We start from the raw sequence: 22,903 nt of genomic DNA, 5'->3' as shown, positions 1-22,903 counted from the left end.
ATTGGTTCCCAACAGGTGTATATTGAGCGTATACACACAGCTATGACGCCCGTTCAGTTTACAGAGTTCAGTATCATTCCGCGCCTAACTTGAACTGTTGTTTATTTATATATAAAAGCAATAGCATAGTTCACTGAAGCCTAAAAATATGTTGATTGCTAGAAAGGGTGGAAATGTGAAGTAATAGGCACAAAGTGAGTGAACTCGATAGTAGGCGAACCAAGCTACCCTCTCTAGCCTTCTCTCTGAAGGACGCTACAGTGTGTTGCATAGCAACCGCCGTACACTTTGCAGGCAGCCAGGAGGGACTACTTTTTTGTATTCGTTAAAAAAAATGCTTTTCAGACTTTCTGGCTTTTTCAAAATTGAGGGTGTCTACGACTTTCATTTCACCATACTTACGTTTTATAAAGTCAGTGAAATGTTCTCATTATACCACAGTTAAGGGGGTCGCGACGACAACGCCCCTTAACTGTGGTATAATGAGCACATACCACAGCCTGTCGTGATCTATTGCTTAAATATATTCTATATATTATAATGGTATAATAGAATATAACTAGAGTATAAATACTCTAGTTATAGAAAATAATATAGCATAGAACAGAACACAGTAGAGTATAGCAAAGTATATTAGAACAGAAAAGAGTAGAATAGAAAAGAAGAGTATAGTAGAAAACAACAGAACAAAGTAGAATCAAATAGAACAGAGTGTAAAGGAACAGAACAGAGGAGAGTAGAACCGAGAAGAGTAAAGTAGAAAACAGAACTGAGTAGAATCTAATAGAACAGAGTGTAAGGGAACAGAACAGAGGAGAGCTTGACGATGAACACATTCACCCCCCCCTCCGCCTCTATTCACAGATATGCTAACAGAAACACCAGGTTTGTGAACTCCTAACAGAGTCCATCTGGCCGCCGGGTTCTGAAGACTCGGTGACGTGACTGACCGGAGCTCTCCAGGGCAGATAAAAGCTTGTGTAACCCGAGAGAGAGAGAGAGAGAGAGAGAGAGAGAGGCTTCACAAGCGTTATAGCTGGTCGGCTCTCCTCCGGAATGTTATCCGGCCATAATTCAACAACACAAGCATGTCTTGTATTAAGCTGTCAATGGCCGTAAGGAATGCATTACGGGACATCAGCCTCGCCATAGGTTCCAACCACGGGGTAGCGTGCGGGGGAGGCAGAACCAGCGGCACGCCAAATCAAGCGGTGTATAATGGAACCGGCATTAGTGTGCTAGGTATCAGTAACCTAGCAACTCAAATCTATAGGTCAAGCGCTTTGAACTCTCCCGTGTAAACACACTGTCTGAACGAGACGCCTGCCTCCCTAATCAATACACCTGAAGCATCAATATGCCAAACGACACGCACTCGAGACCCAATCCTGTCCAAACGAGTCCCCGCGGGGGGGAGCGGATGATAGTTAGTCTGTGATTGATAGATAATCCCTTCTTTAACCCAATATTCATCTCAATAGCTTGAAGCCTAGAATTCGGTGTCCTTGGAAAATGGAAAACGGCTAGGTGGAAAACCCCCTTCTAAGAACCAAACCAAAGCCAAGCAGGGGTAGCGGTGGCTCCAGACCCAGGGTGTTGGGGTGGTGTTGGCAGTGGGGCTCATAGGGCCGAGAGGTGCTCCTGGCAGGAGGAGGAGCGCCGCGTGGTGGGGCTGCACTTGGTCAGCATGGTGATCTGGGTGCTGAAGTTGTTGCCGTTGCTGCCCATGGAGGGCGGCTGGTACTTGGTGTCGGCGGTGCTCAGGAACCGCTGCAGCATCCACCGGCGCCACTTCCGCCGCACCTCCGACTGCACCTGCACCGCGCCGACATGAGGGAGGAGGGAAGGCGGAGAGAGGAGGAGGGGTTTTACGGTGAGCTGAGCGGTTTTATATGGGTGAGTTCTATATATTGTGTGTGTTTTGTGCTTGTTTTATTTTAGTTTTCGCATTTGTAAGACCAGGGGGAGGGGAGGAAATGGGGGGGGGGTATGTTGTTTGCTGATGATTCACTCTGCTGATGACTCACTCTGCTATGTACAGGATGTGGTGATATGTTGACCTGCTATCACTTTCCCAGAATTGAAATATGGGTAACAATGTTCAATGTTTCTCAATGTTTATTTGTGGTGGCTGGCCAATAGAGTGGGTTTGGCTAACCTTTTCTTTTGTACTTTTGCAGAGCTGTGGAATGATTGACCGCTGACATAATCTATAAAAATCTGTCTAGTTTATAGGAGTGACATTCACCCCATGAGTTCTATTTTTGTTGATGGAACATAGATTTTCAAGTGCTGGTACCTCTCCATTCAGAAAACAGTACAAGACAGCGACGATGAAGCCCTGAAGGAGAGAGGAACAGAGGGAGAGACAATTCTTAAAAAGGACTTCATCAGAGAAACATATTCCCCAAAAAACTTCTCCCACAATGAACTTTCCATCAAGACCAAACTCAGAGCGAGGCCTTATCAATATCCCTAGGACGCCTTCCTCTCCTGCCAATGGAAGTGGGAAGAATACTTTTCAAATGAGGCTTTGGTTAAATCGGGCTACACCCTAACAGTTGGACTGCACTATTCTGCTGTCAAAATGTAAATACAAACGAATGAATGCATTCACAATACTAATCTCTCCTTAAACAGCTTGACAGTCTTATATTTAGAGGATTAAGAGGGCGAGAACGCAACATTCATTGCCTTCCGTCATCACGATAAAGGTAGCTGTGTGTGTATGTGTGCGATACTGCAGATGTGTTTTGCAGTTTTATTTGCTGTGAAGCCATGGAAATGACCGTCACAAACATGGCTTATAATGTAAAAAGAGATAGGTCAGAATTTAAACCACATGAGGACAAGAAATGTAAAATCCCATCACTCAATGATCCTGACCTATTTCAGCCGTTTTTTTTAGGGTTTTCTATTCATTTCAAACCAGATGATTAATGGATAGATCAGCCCCCTACCAGCTGGTGTACTCCACCTAGTAGGCTGGTATGTTGAGGTGGGGGTGGACACTGTGATGCCACTATTAGTAAAATAGCAGCCCTTTAACTTGTGCTAAGGTTCTAAAATGCCATGGTGTTAAGATGCTAATGTAATTAGATGCTATGGCGCTCAGATGCTAATGTGCTAAGATGGTCATTTGAAAAGATTCTAAGGCGCTAAGATGCTAAGGCGCTAAGGCCCTAAGACACTATGATGCTAAGTTGCTAAGGTGCTAAGAAGTTAAAGTGCTAAGGGGCTGACATGCTAAGGGATTTCCTATATGGCCGAGTGCTGATGGTTGGGAGTAACCAACCTGGAATGACCCCAGCACCAGATCAAAGACCATCCTCACATGCAGGTGGATGTGTTCAGGGATGTAGGCAAAGATGATATAGTTCATCCCAAAGAGAGGTATGAGCAGTAGTGTCGACTTAGCTAGTCGCCTGTATGGGAGAAACAGAGGCACAATTATGCTAACATGAGCGGATGAAACAAAGCATTTATTTTGATGACATGTTTAGACATTTATAGACACTTTTATCCAAAGTGAATAGCGAGTTACCAATGTACTTATTCATATCCATCTCGCCCTAGGATGACTACAGGTAGACTGTGGACAATGGGGATAAAACCTAGAACTGTTTGTGTGGGAGACCCCCCACAACAACGTTTTACAACCAACTACAGCAATAATACCCCTACATAAATTAAAAGAAATGCTTCTCAACATGATTCATATTTGTCCCCTGAGGTTTAGTCACCTTGATGACCCCACTATAGGGTGACCGACAGTCCCCGTTTTCAGTGACCTGTGACTGAAAGATCCCGCAAACCCGCACCCCCCCGTCAACAATCCCGTCCGCCCGCAAACCCGTACCACCTCCCCCCCATGACAAAAACACCACATGTTTGGAGGTTTTTACACCGCAGAACCAAAATGTCCCCGGATTTTGTCTCAGCAATCTGGTCACCTTACCCACTACAAATTTGAATAACAGAAAACATTTAGCTTTTGGTTTGAAAAATAAGAAAACTAAAAAAGGCTTACGAGTACTGATTGGATTCCTTCCTTCCAATATCTGGACAGTTTATCTTCTGCTGCAGGATCCGGATTATGCAGATGAAGAGGACAAAATTGACCTTGGGAGTGAACGAGAGGCAGTAGATCAGGCATGGTGATCCTTTCTCCCTCCACAGTTGCACAGATGCACAGTGCTATGACATTAACGATGCCTGCTGCCCACGGTGGGAGCTTACCAGTATCGCCAGTAAGATGGGAGTTTTGATGATCCACCATGGGAGTCCTTCGATTGTATCCCAGCATCTTTTGAATCCACACAGAGGAGAGATGGAGGGGAGGTGGAGGGGAGGTGGAGGAGAGGTGGAGGGGAGATGGAGGAGAAATAGAGGGTAGTCATAATTAATGCAGAGAAGGACCAGGAAGACTGAAGTCAAGTAAATGACAAGGAACTTTTTGTTTTTAAAAACAAAGTCTGGGATTCTTGTAGTTTTAATGTTTTCAATGTCTTTGTGGGAGAGGGATGGATGGTTGTCATAGTTATTGAAGAGCAGGACCAGACGTTTCATACATTCAGACATACAAGGTTTCTGGACTTTGTTTAAAAGAAACAACTACATAATGAAGAAGTCGTGTCTAGCTCAAGTGTGTAGTATGGCGTAAGAGTAAGGCATTAAAGGGCCTCTGTTTGACCCCGAGGTGTGATGTCACAAATGGGTTGAATTTTAAATGCATCGTTGTGGCTATTGAACATCAAACCTGGTCATAAAATAAGGGGCCCTTAAAGACTGCCACGTGTAAGGGGTTAGTTTCCCACTGGGGGCCCCCCATGCAAAGAATGTATGCATTGATAGGGTAGAAACATCTGTCTGCATGTACATGAACATTGGGGGATCAAACCCAGTACCATCGGCAGGGAATCAGGCACCCTTTACCTTAAGTGAATGTTTTCCAAGCAAATTATGAATGTTTTTTTTTTCAATATCTGAATAGATGTGATAATCTTTAACAGTATATCAAAAAATGGAGTCAAAATGACCAAATCCAATAAAACCAGTTACCCTGGATCTTTCAGATACACCTTGGTCCCCACCCAGGCAGAGATAAAGATGGCTGGGACACCTGCAAGCATAAAGTTAACGTGATTTATATAAGTAGATAACTATGTCCTGGAAAATGCTATCAATAACACAGCACTTTGTTCAAACACAGGATAGCCATGATTCAACAAGACCAAATACAAAACGGGGCATTGAGCACGTCTGTTTGCTTTCCTATTTCAATGATTCCTTTTTTTATAGTTTCGGGATTAAACTAATGTTAAAATTTGGAAAGCAGACTATTTCTTCATGACAGATAAAAGTTATTGGTTCACTAGAACAATGGACAGAGTCACAAGTTTAAATTTCTGGATTTTTTTTTTGTAATTTAGCAATTTTCTTTTAACCACACTTTGACTGATAACTATTGTTTTAGGCTGTCCATTCTAACATTATTACGGATTATGAGCAAATGTGGCCATTTATTGTTAACTAGCTGTTAGAATGGACAGCCTAAAACAATAATTATCAGTCAAAGTGTGGTTAAAAGAAAATTCATGAATGTCATGAATAAATAGTCTGCTTTCCAAATTTTCCGAAAACCCCAAAACTCAGTCGAAACTAGATGGGAAAAGTGTGTAGTTCAAAACGTGATGCAGCTTTTACTTCTTTGCCACCTACAGAGTTTGTTATGTACGATCATTCAAAAACTCCATGTTATTTCCCATAGACCTTTGACCGAGGGAACCAGAGCCTCAGAGGCGGGACTTATTCTTCAGAGGTCTATGACAGTTGGCAGATGATAACGATTGGCTCTTACCCCAACCAATCAGGATGTAGCACCAGAAGTACTTCTTTTCCGAGAAGAAGGAAACAGCCAATAGTGCGTAGAGGTACAAACCCTCCACCAGCAGCCAGAAGTAGCTGGCCATGATCCCATATTGAAAGAAGACCAACACGGCTTTGCAGCCCACCTTGGGGAGAGAGAGAGACTGAGGGAGTGGGAGTGAGAGAGAGAGAGAGAGAGAGAGAGAGAGAGAGAGCATGGAAGGATACCAAGAAAAAATGGGAACCAAAAGAAAAAGAAAAAAAAACACAAAAAGTTAGTTCTAAGCATTTTTAGTTGTGACAATCCATATATTTATAATTACTATGCTGCACAACTATGGGCCTTATTCACATCATTGCCGTCCTGGTTCTAAATACTAGGTGGGTTCCCCCTTCCCAGCTAGGGTTTAGAACTAAGATGGAACCAATATGACCGCTAGGTAAATGAGGCCCTTTGCGGTGAGATTAATCACGGTGTCCCAATGCACAGTAAATAGTGCGGGTAACAAAGATGGGGAAAACATGACCGTTGTTTAGTTTGCTATAGCCCAAGTAAACAGAAACGTTTTTCTTGGATCCACCGAGATCCAGCATGGGGCCTGCTCTAGGATAGATCACACTGAAATAACACAAAATCGCGACGCGTTTTGGGCTATGTCTGTCATAGGAGCATTAAGGGCCATAGGTTATCATCATGTTGAGACTCAGTGTAATTAATCCTGATGAAAATCAGTGCAGAGAACGCTTGACTGTCGGTCCCCGGGATTTATCAACGTTTGAATAAACAACACAGTAGAGATAAACATGTATACTTGGATTATACAGTTAAAATGTTATTAATATAATATATGTATTTACTTTATTGGATAGTCTTTGGAAATGCTATCACATGAGGTGCTTTCAATCTTTGCCAGGTGTAAACAATGTGAAAGCACTGATTCAAACACGGTTAGAATAACTATGCAACGTTATGCATTTTGTGCATTTTGCATTTTGACCAAAAGTACAGTAGCCTATGATGTATGAAATGTATAACTAAATCCATGTTTGTCACTTATGAGCAGCTTCCGGTCAATAAGCTTGAAGTGTTCAATCTCTTCACAACACAGCATTTGTAAAGACTCCTTGACAAAAGTCGCTATTAAGAACACGACCACGTCCTCCTACTCCTATCTCCTACTCCTACAGATAAGGTCAGGGACTTCTGATAGCAACAGAGATCAAGGAGTAGAAGAAGATTATGAATGATGGCGTGTGTGTGATTTGTATTTGTTCACATTTTTATATCGTTCTACCCTTTACTGTACCATTCAATATGTTTTGATTTCCATTTTACATGTAACCCATAGTTGTCAATGTAGTTTACTGCAGACCATAAGTGAAAGTAGACACTCTTAGCCAATAAGTGGTCTCATTTAAATCCCTTCCTTACTAGTCCCCACAAAGCAACTGAACAGAGAGTGAGTGTAAGTCCCCGCAAAGCATGGAAACATCAGCTTTGATTGTATGTCACCAAATAGCATCTAAACATAAAGTGTGTGTGTGTGTGTGTGTGTGTGTGTACATCAGAGAGAGGACAGTAGAAGACTATCGTGCTAGAGCTACTGAGTGAAGACTTGAATTAATGAGGCAGAGCATTTGCTCCAGCTGCTCTCTTAGATGTTGGATGGGCTTTGTTCCTTCACAGACAGGGCAGTGAAGACAGACAGGAACGTGAGGTGAATGACAGAGGGAACAAGGTGTAGCATCACAGGCTCACAGGCGGGGATCAAACCCGGGCCACTACGAGGAGCATCGCTTATGCAGTCAGTGCATTAGCGCCCTGAGTCACCGAGCCAACCGGCATAGTGATTCATTAAAGCGCAGCCGCTGAGCTCTTTGACAGAGGCTAGGCAGCTGTGTTTGGGACTGTTTACTCTCTGCTCTTTAAAGAGGAAGAAGCTCAGGGTGCTTGTTGCATGGTGATGTCACCATCAATCACATTCATACACCTCCCATGTGGACCAGACGCGGCCTTGCTCCGTCTCCGCTGGTTCCGAACAGTATCTAAGAGTACATTACAGTATCTATCTCGGGAGAGGATTCAAAACTTTATTGGTTGTTTGTTTGTGTAAGTTTCTATGATGAGGATAAAGACAGTGTTTTTTTCGTGATTTATTATCAAAGTCTACTCTGGACGATGGAGGGGGCGAACGTTGGGCAAAGAGGAACTCTCACGGCACGGCGCTGTAGCGCTTCATTTGGAGCGGTTGTTGGGAGGACGTAGACAAACAGTGCTACACCCAGGAGCACTTCAGCGCTCCTTCGCTGAGTCAACTAACAGACAAAGCTTTATGGCCCGGTGGACGGATGACAGTTGGTGGGTTGAGCAACTGCCACACGTCAACGTAAAACCTAGTTTAAAAAACCGCTGTGTGGCAGCGCGGGCAAAATCGTAGCTAATGTTGAGGACAACAGACTTGAGCGGTGACGTGTGTGAATAGAAAAGAAAAGGAAGAGAAATCAAAACACTGAAGGACGCCACAGCCTCTTATGAAAGGAGACAGGGAGCAAACAAACGCTGACTCTGTTGTCTATTCTTTAAAAAGGCCTGTACATGCGTGAGCAGGTCTTGATCCAGTATGTATACAGATAGACTGCCTACACTGTTAGCACTTGAACCCAGAACCTTTCAGTTGGAAGTCAAACACCCTAACCACCGTACTTTAATACTTACTCATCGATCAGATGCCTTTATTCAAAGCGACTAACATTGAATGCTCCTCATTTAAGAAGAGGTACACCTTTAGCAAGACATCTTGCTATAGGTGGCCTATAGGTACACAACATGCTAACCATCCTGTAGCTTTGAAATGTACTCACAGAGGAGGGGCATTCTTCCGGCTGCTCGGCAGGATAAAGAACTACATCCTTGACGAACACTGATGTGGCTTTCAGAACGAAAGACACAAACAGGTTCATGTGGATGTAGTTTCTCGTACAGTGCAGCTTCCTTCAGGGAGGGCGAGCAACAACAGAAACACACCGGTTACTTTTGGAGGAGTTCAATCCTTCATTCTTTGTTAAGTATCAGTGTTAGAAAGTGGATGGAAGAGGAAATTGTCGGGGGGTTGTTGGTGCCAAAGAGAATAAATACAAGATGTAAAAAACTGCACAGGAAATTTAATTAAAACTAGACAGTATAAATATTTACTATAAACATATAATATAAGGTGTAGGATCGTTTCATTTATAATCATTAGAAAGAATGGGTCGAAAGATGCACTTTTGGTTGCTTCATTATTTCAAATATCAACAAAGAGCTAAATAAAAGCCTCCAAAAGCGCATTTAACTGGAGCAAGACTAAACAAGGAGGGAGAAATAGAATGTTCTAGCAATGAAATCTTCTGGGTGTTCTCAAAACAAACGCATCCCTCTTCCCACCCTGATCCCAAAATGGGGGCTTAGTTGTGTAAAGGCCGGCATCTCTAGGAGTCAACACAGCAGTATGTGTGTGTGTGTGTGTGTGTGTGTGTGTGTGTGTGTGTGTGTGTGTGTGTGTGTGTGTGTGTGTGTGTGTGTGTGTGTGATACCATGCAGCAGCTGCCTGAGGCTAATGTCTAACAGCTCTACTCACGCACAACCCCCTTACCCCCTCCCCTGCTCCATGCTACACATCCAGACCATAACACACGCCGGCCAGACCTATGGTTGACATGGCGTTGCAGGACCCTGTGGTGTAAACAAGCGTCTTGTTGATTGTCCTATGTATCAACACACACACACACACACACACACACACACAGCCATGCAAGGAAAAAACGGTCACATGCACACACACACTAACAGCCACAAAGGAGTCACGTCACAGGAGCGAACGCACTGGAAACGTACACATCACGCTCTGTGTACACGGGCGGTTAAAAAAATAAAACCTGTGGTTACTGCTAAAAGACCACTTTAGATGGACGAGCTGTAATGGTAAAGAACTGGGTTTTGTTAGTACTGTACGTGCAGCACACACACACACACACACACACACACATACACACAGACAGACACACACACACACACACACACACACACACAGTATGCAGAGATAAACAAACTTCACTGCGGGTCAAAGAGGAACATGCAGTAGACAACAGCAGCCCTCACGTTTACGAGATTCTTCTCCTTCCTTGAAAACACTCAGAGAGATGTGGTCACTAAGTATAGACCCTGCGGGCCCGCAAGGGGCATTAACAGTTCAACCACCGTGTCGGAAGGAACTACCGCAAATCATGGGGCGACACGATGTGATTGCCCGAAAGGCTTTTATTTCTCTATAAAACGATCCTCGGGGGGGGGGGGGGGGGGGGGAGTTAACAGGCTGTTTATGAGGACATCTTGCAAATAAAGGGTCGTAAAAAAACACAAAGTTGATGTGCGTGCTTACCTGAAGAGACAGAGAAGGATGATGGCGGCGGTGAGGGTGATGAGGGACACGCTGTGGCCAATGGTGTAGCCCGCTTTTATCGCCACGTAGAAGTCTCCCTGGATACGGATGAAAAAACAGAACAATGAAGTGATGGAGCCGTTCTTGTTAAAGACGTATTCAGTGCAGGGGGGGTAGGGTGTCTGGTTACCAGGTCAACCGCCTCAGCATCCATTGTGTTGTTGTTGTCGAAGCCACAGTGCAGGTTGTAGGAGGCGGGGCTTATGGTTGACCAGCCGTCCTCGGTGCACGTCTTGGACAGGTTGCCTTGAGAGAGAGAGAGAGAGAGAGAGAGAGAGAGAGAGAGAGAGAGAGAGAGAGAAATTAGTAGATGAAAATTGGACAAAAAAGAAGGACGCTTGTTGTTATTTTTGTAACAACCGATAGAAAGAAAACTAGCTTCCATGCCATTCATTCCCATGTAATTCCCATGTTTCCCCTCTGGCTAAGGTGCGTGTGTCTCCCTGGAATACTACTCCAAACTAATAGAAACACTTACTACTGTAGGGCTCAGTTCAATCCCATGTGTATCTGCCTCCATCTGTCTCTTAATTACTGTGTATCAGCACACACACACACACACACACACACACACACACACACACACAAACTCATATACATGCACATACACGTATACATACACACACACACACACACACACACACACACACACACACACACACACACACACACACACACACACACACACACACACACACACACACACACACACACACACTCATGCACACAGAAACCACCAGTGGCCCTCTTGATCTTGGCCAACAGAGAGACATGTCAAGAGGCTGCACTTTCTAGAATAGAATGAACAACAATACAGTGTACTAGAACACAACATTCTAGAATTAAAAAGAGTAGAATAGAACAGACTAGATCAGAACATATAGAATAGAACTCACTAGAATAGAACGTAAAGTGGAATAGTAGAATAGATTACAATAGAATGTACTAGTATATAATGCGCTACAATATGGGTTATAACATAAGGGATATAACAGATATTTATGTGAGTAAAATAATTCATGAAAATATTTAAGAGTGGTATTGAAAAGAAAATAATAAAACATAATATCTTATTATCAAAGTATTAGACTGTCAAAGAATGTATGAGAATATTCTGAATGGAGGTGACATTTCAAGGACAGAGACTTATTCTAAGTTCTTAGTCCTGGCCCGGAATCTACACTCAATAGTTACATTTACATTAAGGGCATTTAGCAGACCCTTTCATCAAAAGCGTCCTCACAACAATTCATACACACATTCACACACCAAAAGCGGAGTCAACCATTCAGCTAGCTTGTCGGGGGCAGTTTGGGACCTAACCTGGACACAGCTAGGAGGAGCCAGGGATCGAACTAGCAAATTTTCGGTTACAAGTCAACCCGCTCTACCTCCTCAGCTACTTCTTCCCTGTAAAATAAAAATTGTTGCAGCCAGGTGAAGTCAATGTAAACATGGGATTAGGTATTCACTTCCTATCAGTTCACTAAAGACAAATAGCATTGCCATAGAACATTCTAGAGCCTTCTATTCCACTTCTCTGTATCTTTACAATAACAACTGTCAAAAGGAAAAAATATTTGTCTTTTTTTATCTTTTACTTATTTTATATCATTTTCGAGAAGGGTATATATCAAATTCTTCAAATTCACAGTGATCAACGTCCAACAAAAAAAAAATCCTAACTGTTTCAGGTATTTTATTAGCATATTCTTTGGCAAGTTCAACGAACGCATTAATACACAGATAAGACACGCTAATGACTATAAGATATTGATCCCCTTCTGCTAACACCTTTCACAAGGTTTATCTCTTATCCTGGGCTGTGGTGATCTACAGAAACTCATAGAGCACAATGAGCCCAGCGAGCTGAACATATTGTGCACGTGGACGTATAATAAGAACAATTGTGCAACATCAGTTCTTACCTCTCTCTCTCTCTCTCTCTCTCTCTCTCTCTCTCTCTCTCTCTCTCTCTCTCTCTCTCTCTCTCTCTCTCTCTCTCTCTCTCTCTCTCTCTCTCTCTCTCTCTCTCTCTCTCTCTCTCTCTCTCTCTCTCTCTCTCTCTCTCTCTCTCTCTCTCTCTCTCTCTCTCTCTCTCTCTCTGAGGGTCGATCAATTCAATTCATTCTCCTTGATTCAACAGAAACCACATCGTTGCCAAGCCTTAGTCCCAGATACTGAGTCCAGGAAGAGGAAGAAGAAGAGGAGGAGAATTTTTTTTAACAAATTCCTCCTCACTCACATTCTTCGGCTTAGTGCCACGATGAGGCAACGCCAGCGGGAGATCATAACAACAGCTATGAGCCCTAATCTGAGATTATTTTTAGGATATATCTGGCATCGATTTATGGGGAAAATGTAAAATAAAACGTGAAAAATAAAAAAGTGTTGCGACAACCAAATACCTGAGGGGTGTACGTGGGGGAGGGACAAGCGGCTTAGCGCCGGCCGACACTACCGCCGCCACACGGCAGACACAATGGCCGCCGTAAGCCGCTTGCTAGTTTAGCACATGCTGCTTATTTAGCGCATGCCACCGCTGGACCTGGCTCGTCAACCGGGCCGCCAGAAGAATGCTTTCATCCTCCGCCCAGAATCCTTACTCCGGGTGGGTGGTGGGGGGGGGGGGGGGTTGGTGGGGGAACTGTAGTTGTTGATCGGTTTTTATTTCTGTTTGGTTTCTTTCCGCTCCTTTAAGACCTGACATTGTTAGAGCCCAGTGGGGAATTTATTGGTAGGCCTACCTACGCCATAAAGTTGATAAGGAGAGCTCAACGTAAAGTTGGGACAATTTCAGGTATGTTGGTGGAAGGAAAATATTTAAAAGACGGCCGCATGCATACACACGCATGCACGCACATACAAACACACACACACACACACACACACACACACACACACACACACACACACACACACACACACACACACACACACACACACACACACACACACACACACACACACACACACACACAGGTACATGTGCACACTCACTCACGTGCACACACACACACACACACTCAATGTACATAGACAGAGGAACATTCACACACACAAATCTAATTTGGCAAAGAGAGAGAAAAGATGTGTGCATGTCAGTAAGAAGGGATGGATGGGTGTTTGCGAGTCCTAGGTAAAGAGTTCAGCAGCATGACGAGATGCCAAACTCCATATTAGCCAAATTTATGACTTGGCCTCTCAAACTCTGTGGCGCCATGTTTGGCGATGCTTGTTTACGTCTTTCCAGGGCTTATAAAATATATGATGGATCATGGTGATGAGACGATTAAATCTCTATTCATGCAGGGCTAAAAACTTGGGATAACATCGTTTTTCCCTCTGTCTTGCATGTGATTTACCTTCTTTCTGGCTTTCGTTCCTTTGGTTCTTAATTCTCATATTTATTTGTCTTTCTTTTCATTTTCACTTCCTCTCTTTTCCTATGCATAATCTAGACTCATTGCTTGCCTGTACACCGCTTGCCTCCGTGGTACATTGTGGTGTGGATTCCTCTTTATTGCCAACGTCAATGCTGATAACCATCTCACTTATGGCCAAGAGGTTAAACTAAACCTGTCAGCCGAGGCCTTAAGATCGCACCTGCAAAAGGGCCTCAGGAAAACACCGGGATCACAGGCAAGATTACAATGTATTACGCATTCCCCAGAGAATACCAGGCACGCGCTCACACAGTCAAAGGCCTAAGAAGGCCTACTTTTCTCTGGGGTTAATTTGAAAATTCACTTCAGGTGAATTTCCACCACAACAACAGCAGCTGCAGCAGTACCACCCCCCCCCCCCCCCATCCCCCCCCCCCAATGAGAGACTGTAGATCTTCCACGACTTCAACCCCCTTATGAACCTTGGGTAATTTATCCTCTCTCTCTCTCTCTCTCGCTCTCTCGCTCTCTCGCTCTCCCCCCCACTCACCCGGCCAGGTCAATCCCAGCTCCCATGTGGGTCTCATCACGAGTTCCAGGAAAGCCCCCATTTGGATTTCCTCCATGAACCCCTCAGAATAGAGCATATGTAGACATGAGCACGTCCTATGGGTAAAGCAGTGCCGCACGTCAATATGACGTACAGCGCCAAACATGAATCACATGATAGGAACTCTTACCATACTGAACATACAAACAACAGACCATAAAAAGATCAATGATTAGAATAAATAATAGTAATAATAGTTGGGCCACTGCTGAGTTGTTTAAATTAGTGCTACAACGAACGGCAATACCAAATGTCACACATAATCGGTAGGATATTTAGATATTATTAGACATTTGCACACACCCCACAGATGAGCATAGTATCACACTTCACTGTCTGATAAAACCCTTCCGGTCGTAATGGAGGCAGAACGTGAACCCATAGTCTTGCCTAAAAGCCCACTAGTCGGGAACCACCATAGATGGCAGAAGAGTTCAACCAAACCACTGGTTTGTTTAGAGATATAGAGCATGATGGAGATGGAGATCCGTGCTTCACAACTTCATTAAATCACAACAAACTCAGAAGCCTGGAGGCCTGTACCTGGCTTCCAAATGCAAACAAACAAGTTCCTTCAGCTTGGGAAGATGATACTACACTAGGGAGATCATCCTGGGAATTAATATGAACTGAGAGAGAGAGAGAGAGAGAGAGAGAGAGAGAGAGAGAGAGAGAGAGAGAGAGAGAGAGAGAAAAAAAGGAAGGATACAAATAGAAAATAGGAAGCAAAAGAAAAAAGGTAACGATAAGCACAAAAAGTTATAGTATAATACTTGAGTTGCGAGTTTTAAAAATTCATGTATATATATATATATATATATATATATATATATTAGGGGTATGCATCTCTCAAATAAAAGACGATTCGATGCATATCTTGAGACATGGGGTACGATACGATTCAGCAACGATACATTTTTAAAATGGAACGATTCGATTCAGTTCAATTCAGAAGGATTTCGATTCGATTCGATGTGGCACGGCTCAATTCGAGAGGGTATGATGCAATGGATTTCTTGTTGAAAGTAGACAATCATTTCACAAAATGAATTAACATGTAAATGTGGCATTTCCTTCAAAAAGATTTATCAAAGACTAGAGAAGAAGTGTATTTGTTAGGGGTGTGCATCTCTCCAATAAAAGACGATTCGATGCGTACATGGTACGCACACTCGATACATGGGGTACGATACGATTCAGGAACGATAAATTTTTTAAATGGAATCATTCGATTCAGTTCGATTCAGAAGATTTGCATCTTTTAAATCAAAATCGATTTTCCGATTCAAATCGGTTTTTGTTACACCCCTAATATATATATATATATATATATATATATAGTGGCAGACGGCAGGGAGGAGTGAGGGCAGTGGCAGGTAAAGGTGGATATCTGGCTCCACCCCCAAGCCATAAATGGACTTCCTCCCTTAACGACGCAAGCCTGAGGACCATTAGGAGTGCTTGGGAGGTTAAAAAGGGAAAAATACCACACAGAGAGGGAATAGGCTAGGTACCCAGAGTGTGTCTGTGTGAGCCTCTGGGGAGTTTGTACCGCCATTGAGGAAGAGTGTTAGATTGGACTGCTTACCGTGTACCGACTGCTTTGTTTTGACAACCCTTCTGGACCCGACCCTTGTATTGTAGCAGGCCCCCACAATATGTATGAGAGAGATAGAGAGGATTTATTCTTGTATAGTGTCTTCAGCTAGCAAATTCGTATGTGTCATTGTTTGGCTTATGTATAATTAGACAGCTTGTTAGTTCATCCTCTATGATAGAGGTTACATTTGGTTACATTTTTTTCAGCTCACAATAATGGAAGAATAAAAAATAAATGTGTCAGAAATCCACATTGACCAGCTGACAAAAGTTACAGATCTTAACAGCCTTCCCACAGATCTAAACAGCCGTCCTACAGATGTCATCCTACAGAACTAGACAATCATCCTACAGAACCAAACAGCCATCCTACAGAACCAAACAGTCATCCTACAGATCTAAACAGCCGCCCTACAGAACCAAACAGCTGACAACAGAAGCCAGAGGGTGGTCAGTGATGCGTGAGTGCCTCCACCTCTGAATCCACAGGCATCCACACACTGCCACCAGCAGACACACTTACACACAAACACACACACGCATGCATGATCTCCCTCTCTCCCTCTCTCCGTCTATACTCTTTGTCTCTGTCTTTGTCTCTCCGGCTAACTTGATTTCTGTCTCTCCCTCACCCCCTCTATCTCTGTCTTTTTTTCCCTCACTCTATCCGCCGCAATCTCCCTCTCTGACTCTTTCCCTCTCCATTTATCTCTCTCTCTGACTCTCTTTTCCTCTCCCCATCTCCCTCTCTGTCCCTCTCTCCCCCTCTCTATCAGAGGAGGAAACACTCTTCACTCTGTTGACTCTTTCTCTTCCTTATACACAAAGCAGCACGTTAGCATCAAACATTCTTCAAAGAATTAGCCTTTCGAGTAATACACCAGAATTAGATTTTGAATTTTGAATGTGAATTTTCCTTAAGGACTCTTCCAAATGGTCTTACCCATCCGGGGGTGGCTGGTGAAGTAGGAGAAATATTTGGGACATGGGAGGGTGACCACTTCCTCCAGTCCGGCACTGGGCCAACACATCAACTTGTCCCACATCCCACTACATCCTGAGGGGAGAGAGACAGAGAGTGAGGGAGTGAGAGTGAGAGTGAGACCTGTGATTAGAAGCAGATCTAGACGTTTTGCATGTTTGAATTGCTCGCACAATCTAAAAAGTGCACGTGTCTAGTAAAGATAATTATACCATCTTTTCCTAACAATGCAAGCATATGTGCAGGTGTTTACACCAGTGCAGGTGGTTGCACCAGTGCAGGTGTTTACAACACCAGTGCAGGTGTTTAAAACATCAATGCAGGCCTTTACAACACCAGTGCAGGCCTTTACAACACCAGTGCAGGCCTTTACAACACCAGTGCAGGTGTTAACAACAGTGTAGGTACATACATCTGTTTCCTAACAGTGCAGGTTTCTACACAATCGCCAGCGGAAGAGCGTTGGTGTCTCCATGGCAATGGGGGTGCTGACCACACGTCCACCTCCATTTACCAATTCTTATATAAAAGTTTGTAAAACAAATTTTGATCTAACTACAGCAAAACCCTTCCCCAGGGCTTTTATAATGAGGAGAATGCAGGATCAGTAAGGAATGGTCATTATGGTGAGAGGTTTTTTTTTTACTATAGAAAAACATTTGTCAGTTAGAACACAACTGATTATGCATAGTCAGTTCCACAGGGCATGGAAAGCCATTTCAAACTGTTTTCCCTTCCAATTTAAAAGACTTTCAGTTAAATGTCCAAGGGTCAAACAAGGAGAGAGAGCCAATCAAAAAACAGCTAATGATAACAGACTGAAAACAAAACAAGTAGACATTTAATAGATTCAAATACATCTATTCAAAACCAATTATGTATATTTGCAAAAGGCTTTACAAAACACCTTTAATTCTATATAGGTAGAACACATTGAGATTCAAAATCTCATTTGTAAGGGCAGCCTGACTAATTAATCAGTTTGTTATTCAAAACCCTCATGGAGCTTGAAAATTGCTTTCCAGAGACTCCTGCTTGTTTCGGAGTGCTTCTCTGAGGATGTCCTTGATAGGCAGCTTGTCTGTGAATGGGGATCATTTTCATTACAAAACACATTTTGTGGAACCGGGTGCAGGGACAGTATACATATACAACATAAACAGAGCAGACCTGTGGTTTGGTTCTCTATCTGGCCCAGGCAGTGTTCGCGCTCTCTCTCTATCTCCGCCCTGATCTCGCACACTGAACAGGCCTGTCAGGAGAAAGCACAGCATTGGTCATGTTGGTGTTGTTTTATTCATCGATGAACCGGTTCGAGTGAGAATGAGTGTGTGTGTGTGTGTGTGTGTGTGTGTGTGTGTGTGTGTGTGTGTGTGTGTGTGTGTGTGTGTGTGTGTGTGTGTGTGTGTGTGTGTGTGTGAGAGAGAGTGAGTCAGTGAGTGAGTGAGTGAGCTTAGATATAGTAGGTTCACCTGGTTGTTTAGGCCCAGGACTGGTTGATACATTGTTAACAGACACTGCCCACATAACATTCATTAACATGTTCCCATTTGATTCATCTGAACAGTTTACTGAACAGTATAGTGATAATGTTTTTTCAAGCCAAAAAAGTAGAATAGCAATTCACATTTCTTTGAATCCTTGTAATATAACTTTTCACTGCACCAGCAGAGATGAACAACTAACTCCTGTCCATTCCCAAGTGTTATTTACCCATGTGTAAAAAGGGGCAGGATAGTTTCGGCAAGCCGAAAGGTTCTGGGTACCATCCCCAATACCTGAGTCTACCTGCCTGCATCCTTGAGCAAGATGCCCATAGCCCCTGCCTGTTGCTTAACAACATGTATCTGAAGTTGCTTTGGATAACATTTGCTAAATGACAAGTGATAAATAGTCAATAGTATCCTACATATATATCTATTGCTCTAGGGTATATTCATATACAGATATATGGTATAACATAAGCATCCTCAACATAAGTGTATCCCTCTACAGTCTACTCGAGAGTATGTCTCTGGAGGAGACGTGGGGTGCATCAGGAAGAGACAGGTGTTGCGTGGAGAACTCTTAAAGAAATAGTGATTGCTCGTCCAAGCCGAAGGCTCGAAGGCAGCAGCAGCTGAAATAGATTGAGTCAAAGCAGAATTTCACTCTCGAGTCATTTTGATGTGGAAAAAGGAAAAAAGCTCCCTGGGCACACTGTGCTCTTCGTGTTGGATGAGAGAACGTCAGAGAGAAAAACTTCGCTGTGCTAGTGTCTGAGGTCAGGAACAAAGAAAGCATTGTTCTGATTATCAAACGAGAGACCTCAATGGAGTAAGACGAGGGGGTATGTCTCGATAAGAATGAATTTAATCTAGCGGTCGCTTAAACATGGCATTGGGTAAACTTAGTAAATAGTAATTTGGTCGATTACACAATTATAGACATATACCACAGCCTATAATTGCTTATAACACAGATTCTGTTTTTTTCATCATTCAGGTGTGTGCCTGTGTATGTGTGTGTGTGACTTTGTACATTCGTTTTTTATGTGTGTGTGTGTGTGTGTGTGTGTGTGTGTGTGTGTGCCTGCGTGCGTGTGTAGGTGTGTCCGTTTGTGTGTGTGTGTGTCTCAATGCCATCATCAACCAACACGGCTCCCATGTAGCTCATAAAAAACAGAATCCAATTGCGATCCTGCCAGGTTTGTCCCACTCGGTCGAGCGCACATGACGTCGTCAACGGACCAAGGAGGTAGATTTATAGCCGTTACTTAGGAAGATGAGTTTTCTGGAAGAGCACATTAATCACAGCCTATGTGTGTGTGTGTGTGTGTGTGTGTGTGTGTGTGTGTGTGTGTGTGTGTGTGTGTGTGTGTGTGTGTGTGTGTGTGTGTGTGTGTGTGTGTGCGCGCGCGTGTGCGCGTGCATGCACGTGTGTGTGTGTGTCAGGTTATTGTTTCCAGTCATATCATTAAACCATACGGCTCTATCAGACCCCCCTCTCCCTCTCCCACAAGGTGACCAGGGTGCGTAAACCTGCTTTATGGCTCGCCTTGTGGCTCTGCCGTTGTGCCGTACCTTCCTCCTCTCTGTGACACACACTCACTGCTCTAATGAGCAGCCCTCAGCGGCTCTTAAAGCTGCTGTAGCTCCGATTCTAGAGCCGGGAAGAGAGAGAGAGCAGAAAAGAGCAGGGAAGAGAGAATGTTTCTTTTTTGCATTTGACGCACCTGTGATTGACAGGTAAGATGAATTTCCTGAACCAAGGGAAGAGATGCCCTGATTGATCAGAAATTAGCCAGGAGCGGTCGGAAATCGTAATGGGCTCACACAGACAATAACATTCAAACAGATCCTTCACAGTGCATTTCACCAATGGCTGACGGAGTGATGGATTTCTAACACATACAAGCAAATAATAGCTCCTAAATCCAGTTTTATGTATATAAATTATACAAAAAAGGTAAGTAGCCTATATGATGTAGCATCAATTAGAATGACATTCCTCTCAGAATAGATTTCCCTATCCATCTTGGTACAATTTAAGATAGATTAGGGATTTTGTCCATGCATGTTAATAGATGCCCCCCAACATCTCATCGTCTCATGCACCTCAACCACTGAAATAGCATTTTACATATTTATCTTAATGTCCAATTAATCACCATCAAATCCATTTGATATCATTAACCTTACGCAGCCACGACCTCATCTTGACCTCACATTTGTATTTTTAATAACTTACTTTATTTGCATAAATGTATTTGTCCTTGTGTCGAACGGAACGACGACGCCAAAACCTCACGTGTGACAAACAGAACTCGGATACATTAGGTAAAACACTCGAACATCTCCACAAATTCTCGCATGACTCAGAAATATTTGTCTTGGAGACAATCGTAAGGATGGAATGGGGGAGGCTGTTGCCATGGTATCATTTGAAAAGAGAGATGTTCCATGGTCAACCTTTTTAACAAGCTGGGCTTATGAAGAAAAATACAACGTTACAACAGAAAAATAAACCGGGCTGGTCAACACCCTCTTTCCCAGTTTAAAAATATCGAGCTTCCCGTTCAACACTGTCTTGCATAATGCAACTTCTGCAATCGTATGCTATTTGCTACCTGTTTCTGCGCGCAGCAAGTGCAAATATCTTGGTAGACACTTTCGACCCTGAGTAAAAAAAGTCAAACGGAACAGCAGCGGCCCGAGGTGCGAGTTTGTTCACCACGCGAAAAAAGGCACGCCGGCGGTTCCTTGCGCACAGTCTGGTACGAACATGCGCTATATTACCTGGAGCCCGTGTTGCGCACAGATGTAGGCTAAGCGATCCAATAAAAAAGTTCAGCAAAATAAGTAAAGTAACTATTAATCGAGCCAAGGAAGAGTTTCAAAAGTACGCACCTGCCTAAATAAGAGAAAAAGTGAGTTAAATAGGTGATAAGTTACTCACGGATTTCAGGAGCGCGGAGAAGAGAATAACAAAGACGCTTTTTGAAACTTCTCTTTTCATAGTGGTAAAAGGAAATTGGAGAATTTACTGATTGAAGTATAGTGCGATTGAACCCCTCTTAGGTGTACACCACGCTCTCTGAACGTTCCTGTACTCTGGGAGGAGACCGGAGACATGGTCTGGTGGTCCTCCTCCTCTTCGACGTGTGGTTTACCTTGGGCAGCCAGAGACCAGCCAATGAAATGGTCGTGAGAAACGTCAGTCGATCGCGTGCGTCGATGAAACTCGCGCCAACGTGCTTTCACTCGGACGAAAGGTTTCCGTTAACGCAGAAACTCACGCAGAAAGATAATGAGCGAGCACGTACGCACGCATTCCATATTAAGGCCCGTTTGAGTTTATACGTGGTTTGGGTCCCATCATGTGCATGTGTAGGAATGTAGAGAAGTTAGAGTTGGGGTCACTTTGTTTTTTAATTATATAGGCATTGTAAGAACTGATAATGGACGTCTAATAACGGACGCAAAAAGTAACACCTACGCCTTATTTAGAGCTAATTCAAAATGTAATAAAACTGATAATGTGATAACTGGTCGATAATGTTAGAATACATTTGCTGAGTGGATCTTCCAATAGCTTTTGGCACATACACTCGACAATAACATAATGCTTAAGCCATTAGGCCTATATTATCAAGCAAACTGTATATTTTTGCCTTAAAGTTATAATAATTGTATTGTATTGTAAAGTCAATTCATTATGTATTAAGAAGGTTATTGGTTGAAGGTAGATTGTGACAATACAATAAAACAATCGTGACACACACACACACACACACACACACACACACACACAAATATTGTTACGTATAAATAATACATAGTTGTATTATTAGCCGATATCCAATTCAAATTTTAATTTGAGCTATTTTATTTTACGAGGAATGGTCTCTGTAACAAAATATTAGTAACATTCTCCGATCTAAACTATGAATCTGTCCAACATGAAAAGTGAAATAAAATATGACGGATGAGGTCAATGTATATAATTGGTTCAAAAAATACTTTTTGCAAATTTTTGTGTTGGTATAACCTATATGTAACATTGAGAAAAACGGATATGATCTGGCCACTGTTTACAGATTCATTATCAGTGTTGTGGTTAGTAAGATGAGGAACTGTTTTGTGATTGGTCATTAAAATGCGCTCAAAACATGCTTGCGTGACATCAGCGTCTCTGCTGGTCCCTCTAGCCCGACAACCTAACCCTGCCCGCTCTCCCACGCTGACCGTCTTAAGGGACTGATGCTGTTGAACTTTAACACATTCACAACCAAAACATCACAACACACACACACATGACCTTTCCCACACACACCCCTCATACAGACAGACCACATGCATACATGTATACAGTGCATGCCATACTCAATATTCTTACGCAAAGTCTATTGTATCATCGTCTATTATATCAGAAATTCCTATTGGGTGAAACCACTCTGCAGTGAGGCCATGGGACAGAAGCCTCACCTGCCATGGCCGAC

At 43.2% G+C, this 22,903-nt stretch overlaps 1 protein-coding gene across 2 annotated transcripts; it reads right to left on the bottom strand.

Moving 5' to 3' along the window:
- Nucleotides 1-593: 593 nt before the first annotated feature.
- LOC311361076 (vasoactive intestinal polypeptide receptor-like) lies at nucleotides 594-21,438 on the bottom strand. 2 transcript variants are annotated; one of them, XM_084481259.1, is made up of 13 exons: nucleotides 21,361-21,438; nucleotides 18,094-18,175; nucleotides 16,885-16,998; nucleotides 10,477-10,592; nucleotides 10,287-10,384; nucleotides 8,731-8,860; nucleotides 5,861-6,032; nucleotides 5,062-5,122; nucleotides 4,240-4,306; nucleotides 4,031-4,122; nucleotides 3,296-3,425; nucleotides 2,300-2,341; nucleotides 594-1,815 (listed from the first exon to the last, which is right to left on the bottom strand). In XM_084481259.1, the coding sequence occupies exons 1-13, from the start codon at nucleotides 21,418-21,420 to the stop codon at nucleotides 1,621-1,623; spliced, it is 1,359 nt and encodes a 452-aa protein (XP_084337385.1). In that variant the 5' UTR covers nucleotides 21,421-21,438; the 3' UTR covers nucleotides 594-1,620. The 2 variants fall into 2 exon arrangements, 1 of the variants encoding a protein (XP_084337385.1); XR_014638552.1 differs by having other exon boundaries at nucleotides 1,752-1,815; nucleotides 2,159-2,341.
- Between the last annotated feature and the right edge of the window lie 1,465 nt (nucleotides 21,439-22,903).

Source organism: Micromesistius poutassou (assembly GCF_964030765.1).
Source record: "Micromesistius poutassou genome assembly, chromosome: 16".
Classification (NCBI taxonomy): domain Eukaryota; kingdom Metazoa; phylum Chordata; class Actinopteri; order Gadiformes; family Gadidae; genus Micromesistius; species Micromesistius poutassou.
This window is presented reverse-complemented; position numbering and strand designations above follow the sequence as displayed.

Bases quoted from the DNA above. Each gene is read 5' to 3' on its own strand.
- LOC311361076 (XM_084481259.1), bottom strand. From the start codon at position 21,420: ATGAAAAGAGAAGTTTCAAAAAGCGTCTTTGTTATTCTCTTCTCCGCG. The intron at 5,123-5,860 runs GTAAGAGCCAAT...TTATGCTTGCAG, and splicing joins CTACATCCTGATTGGTTGGG to GTGTCCCAGCCATCTTTATC. The intron at 3,426-4,030 runs GTAAGCCTTTTT...TCTCCCATACAG, and splicing joins AAGGAATCCAATCAGTACTC to GCGACTAGCTAAGTCGACAC.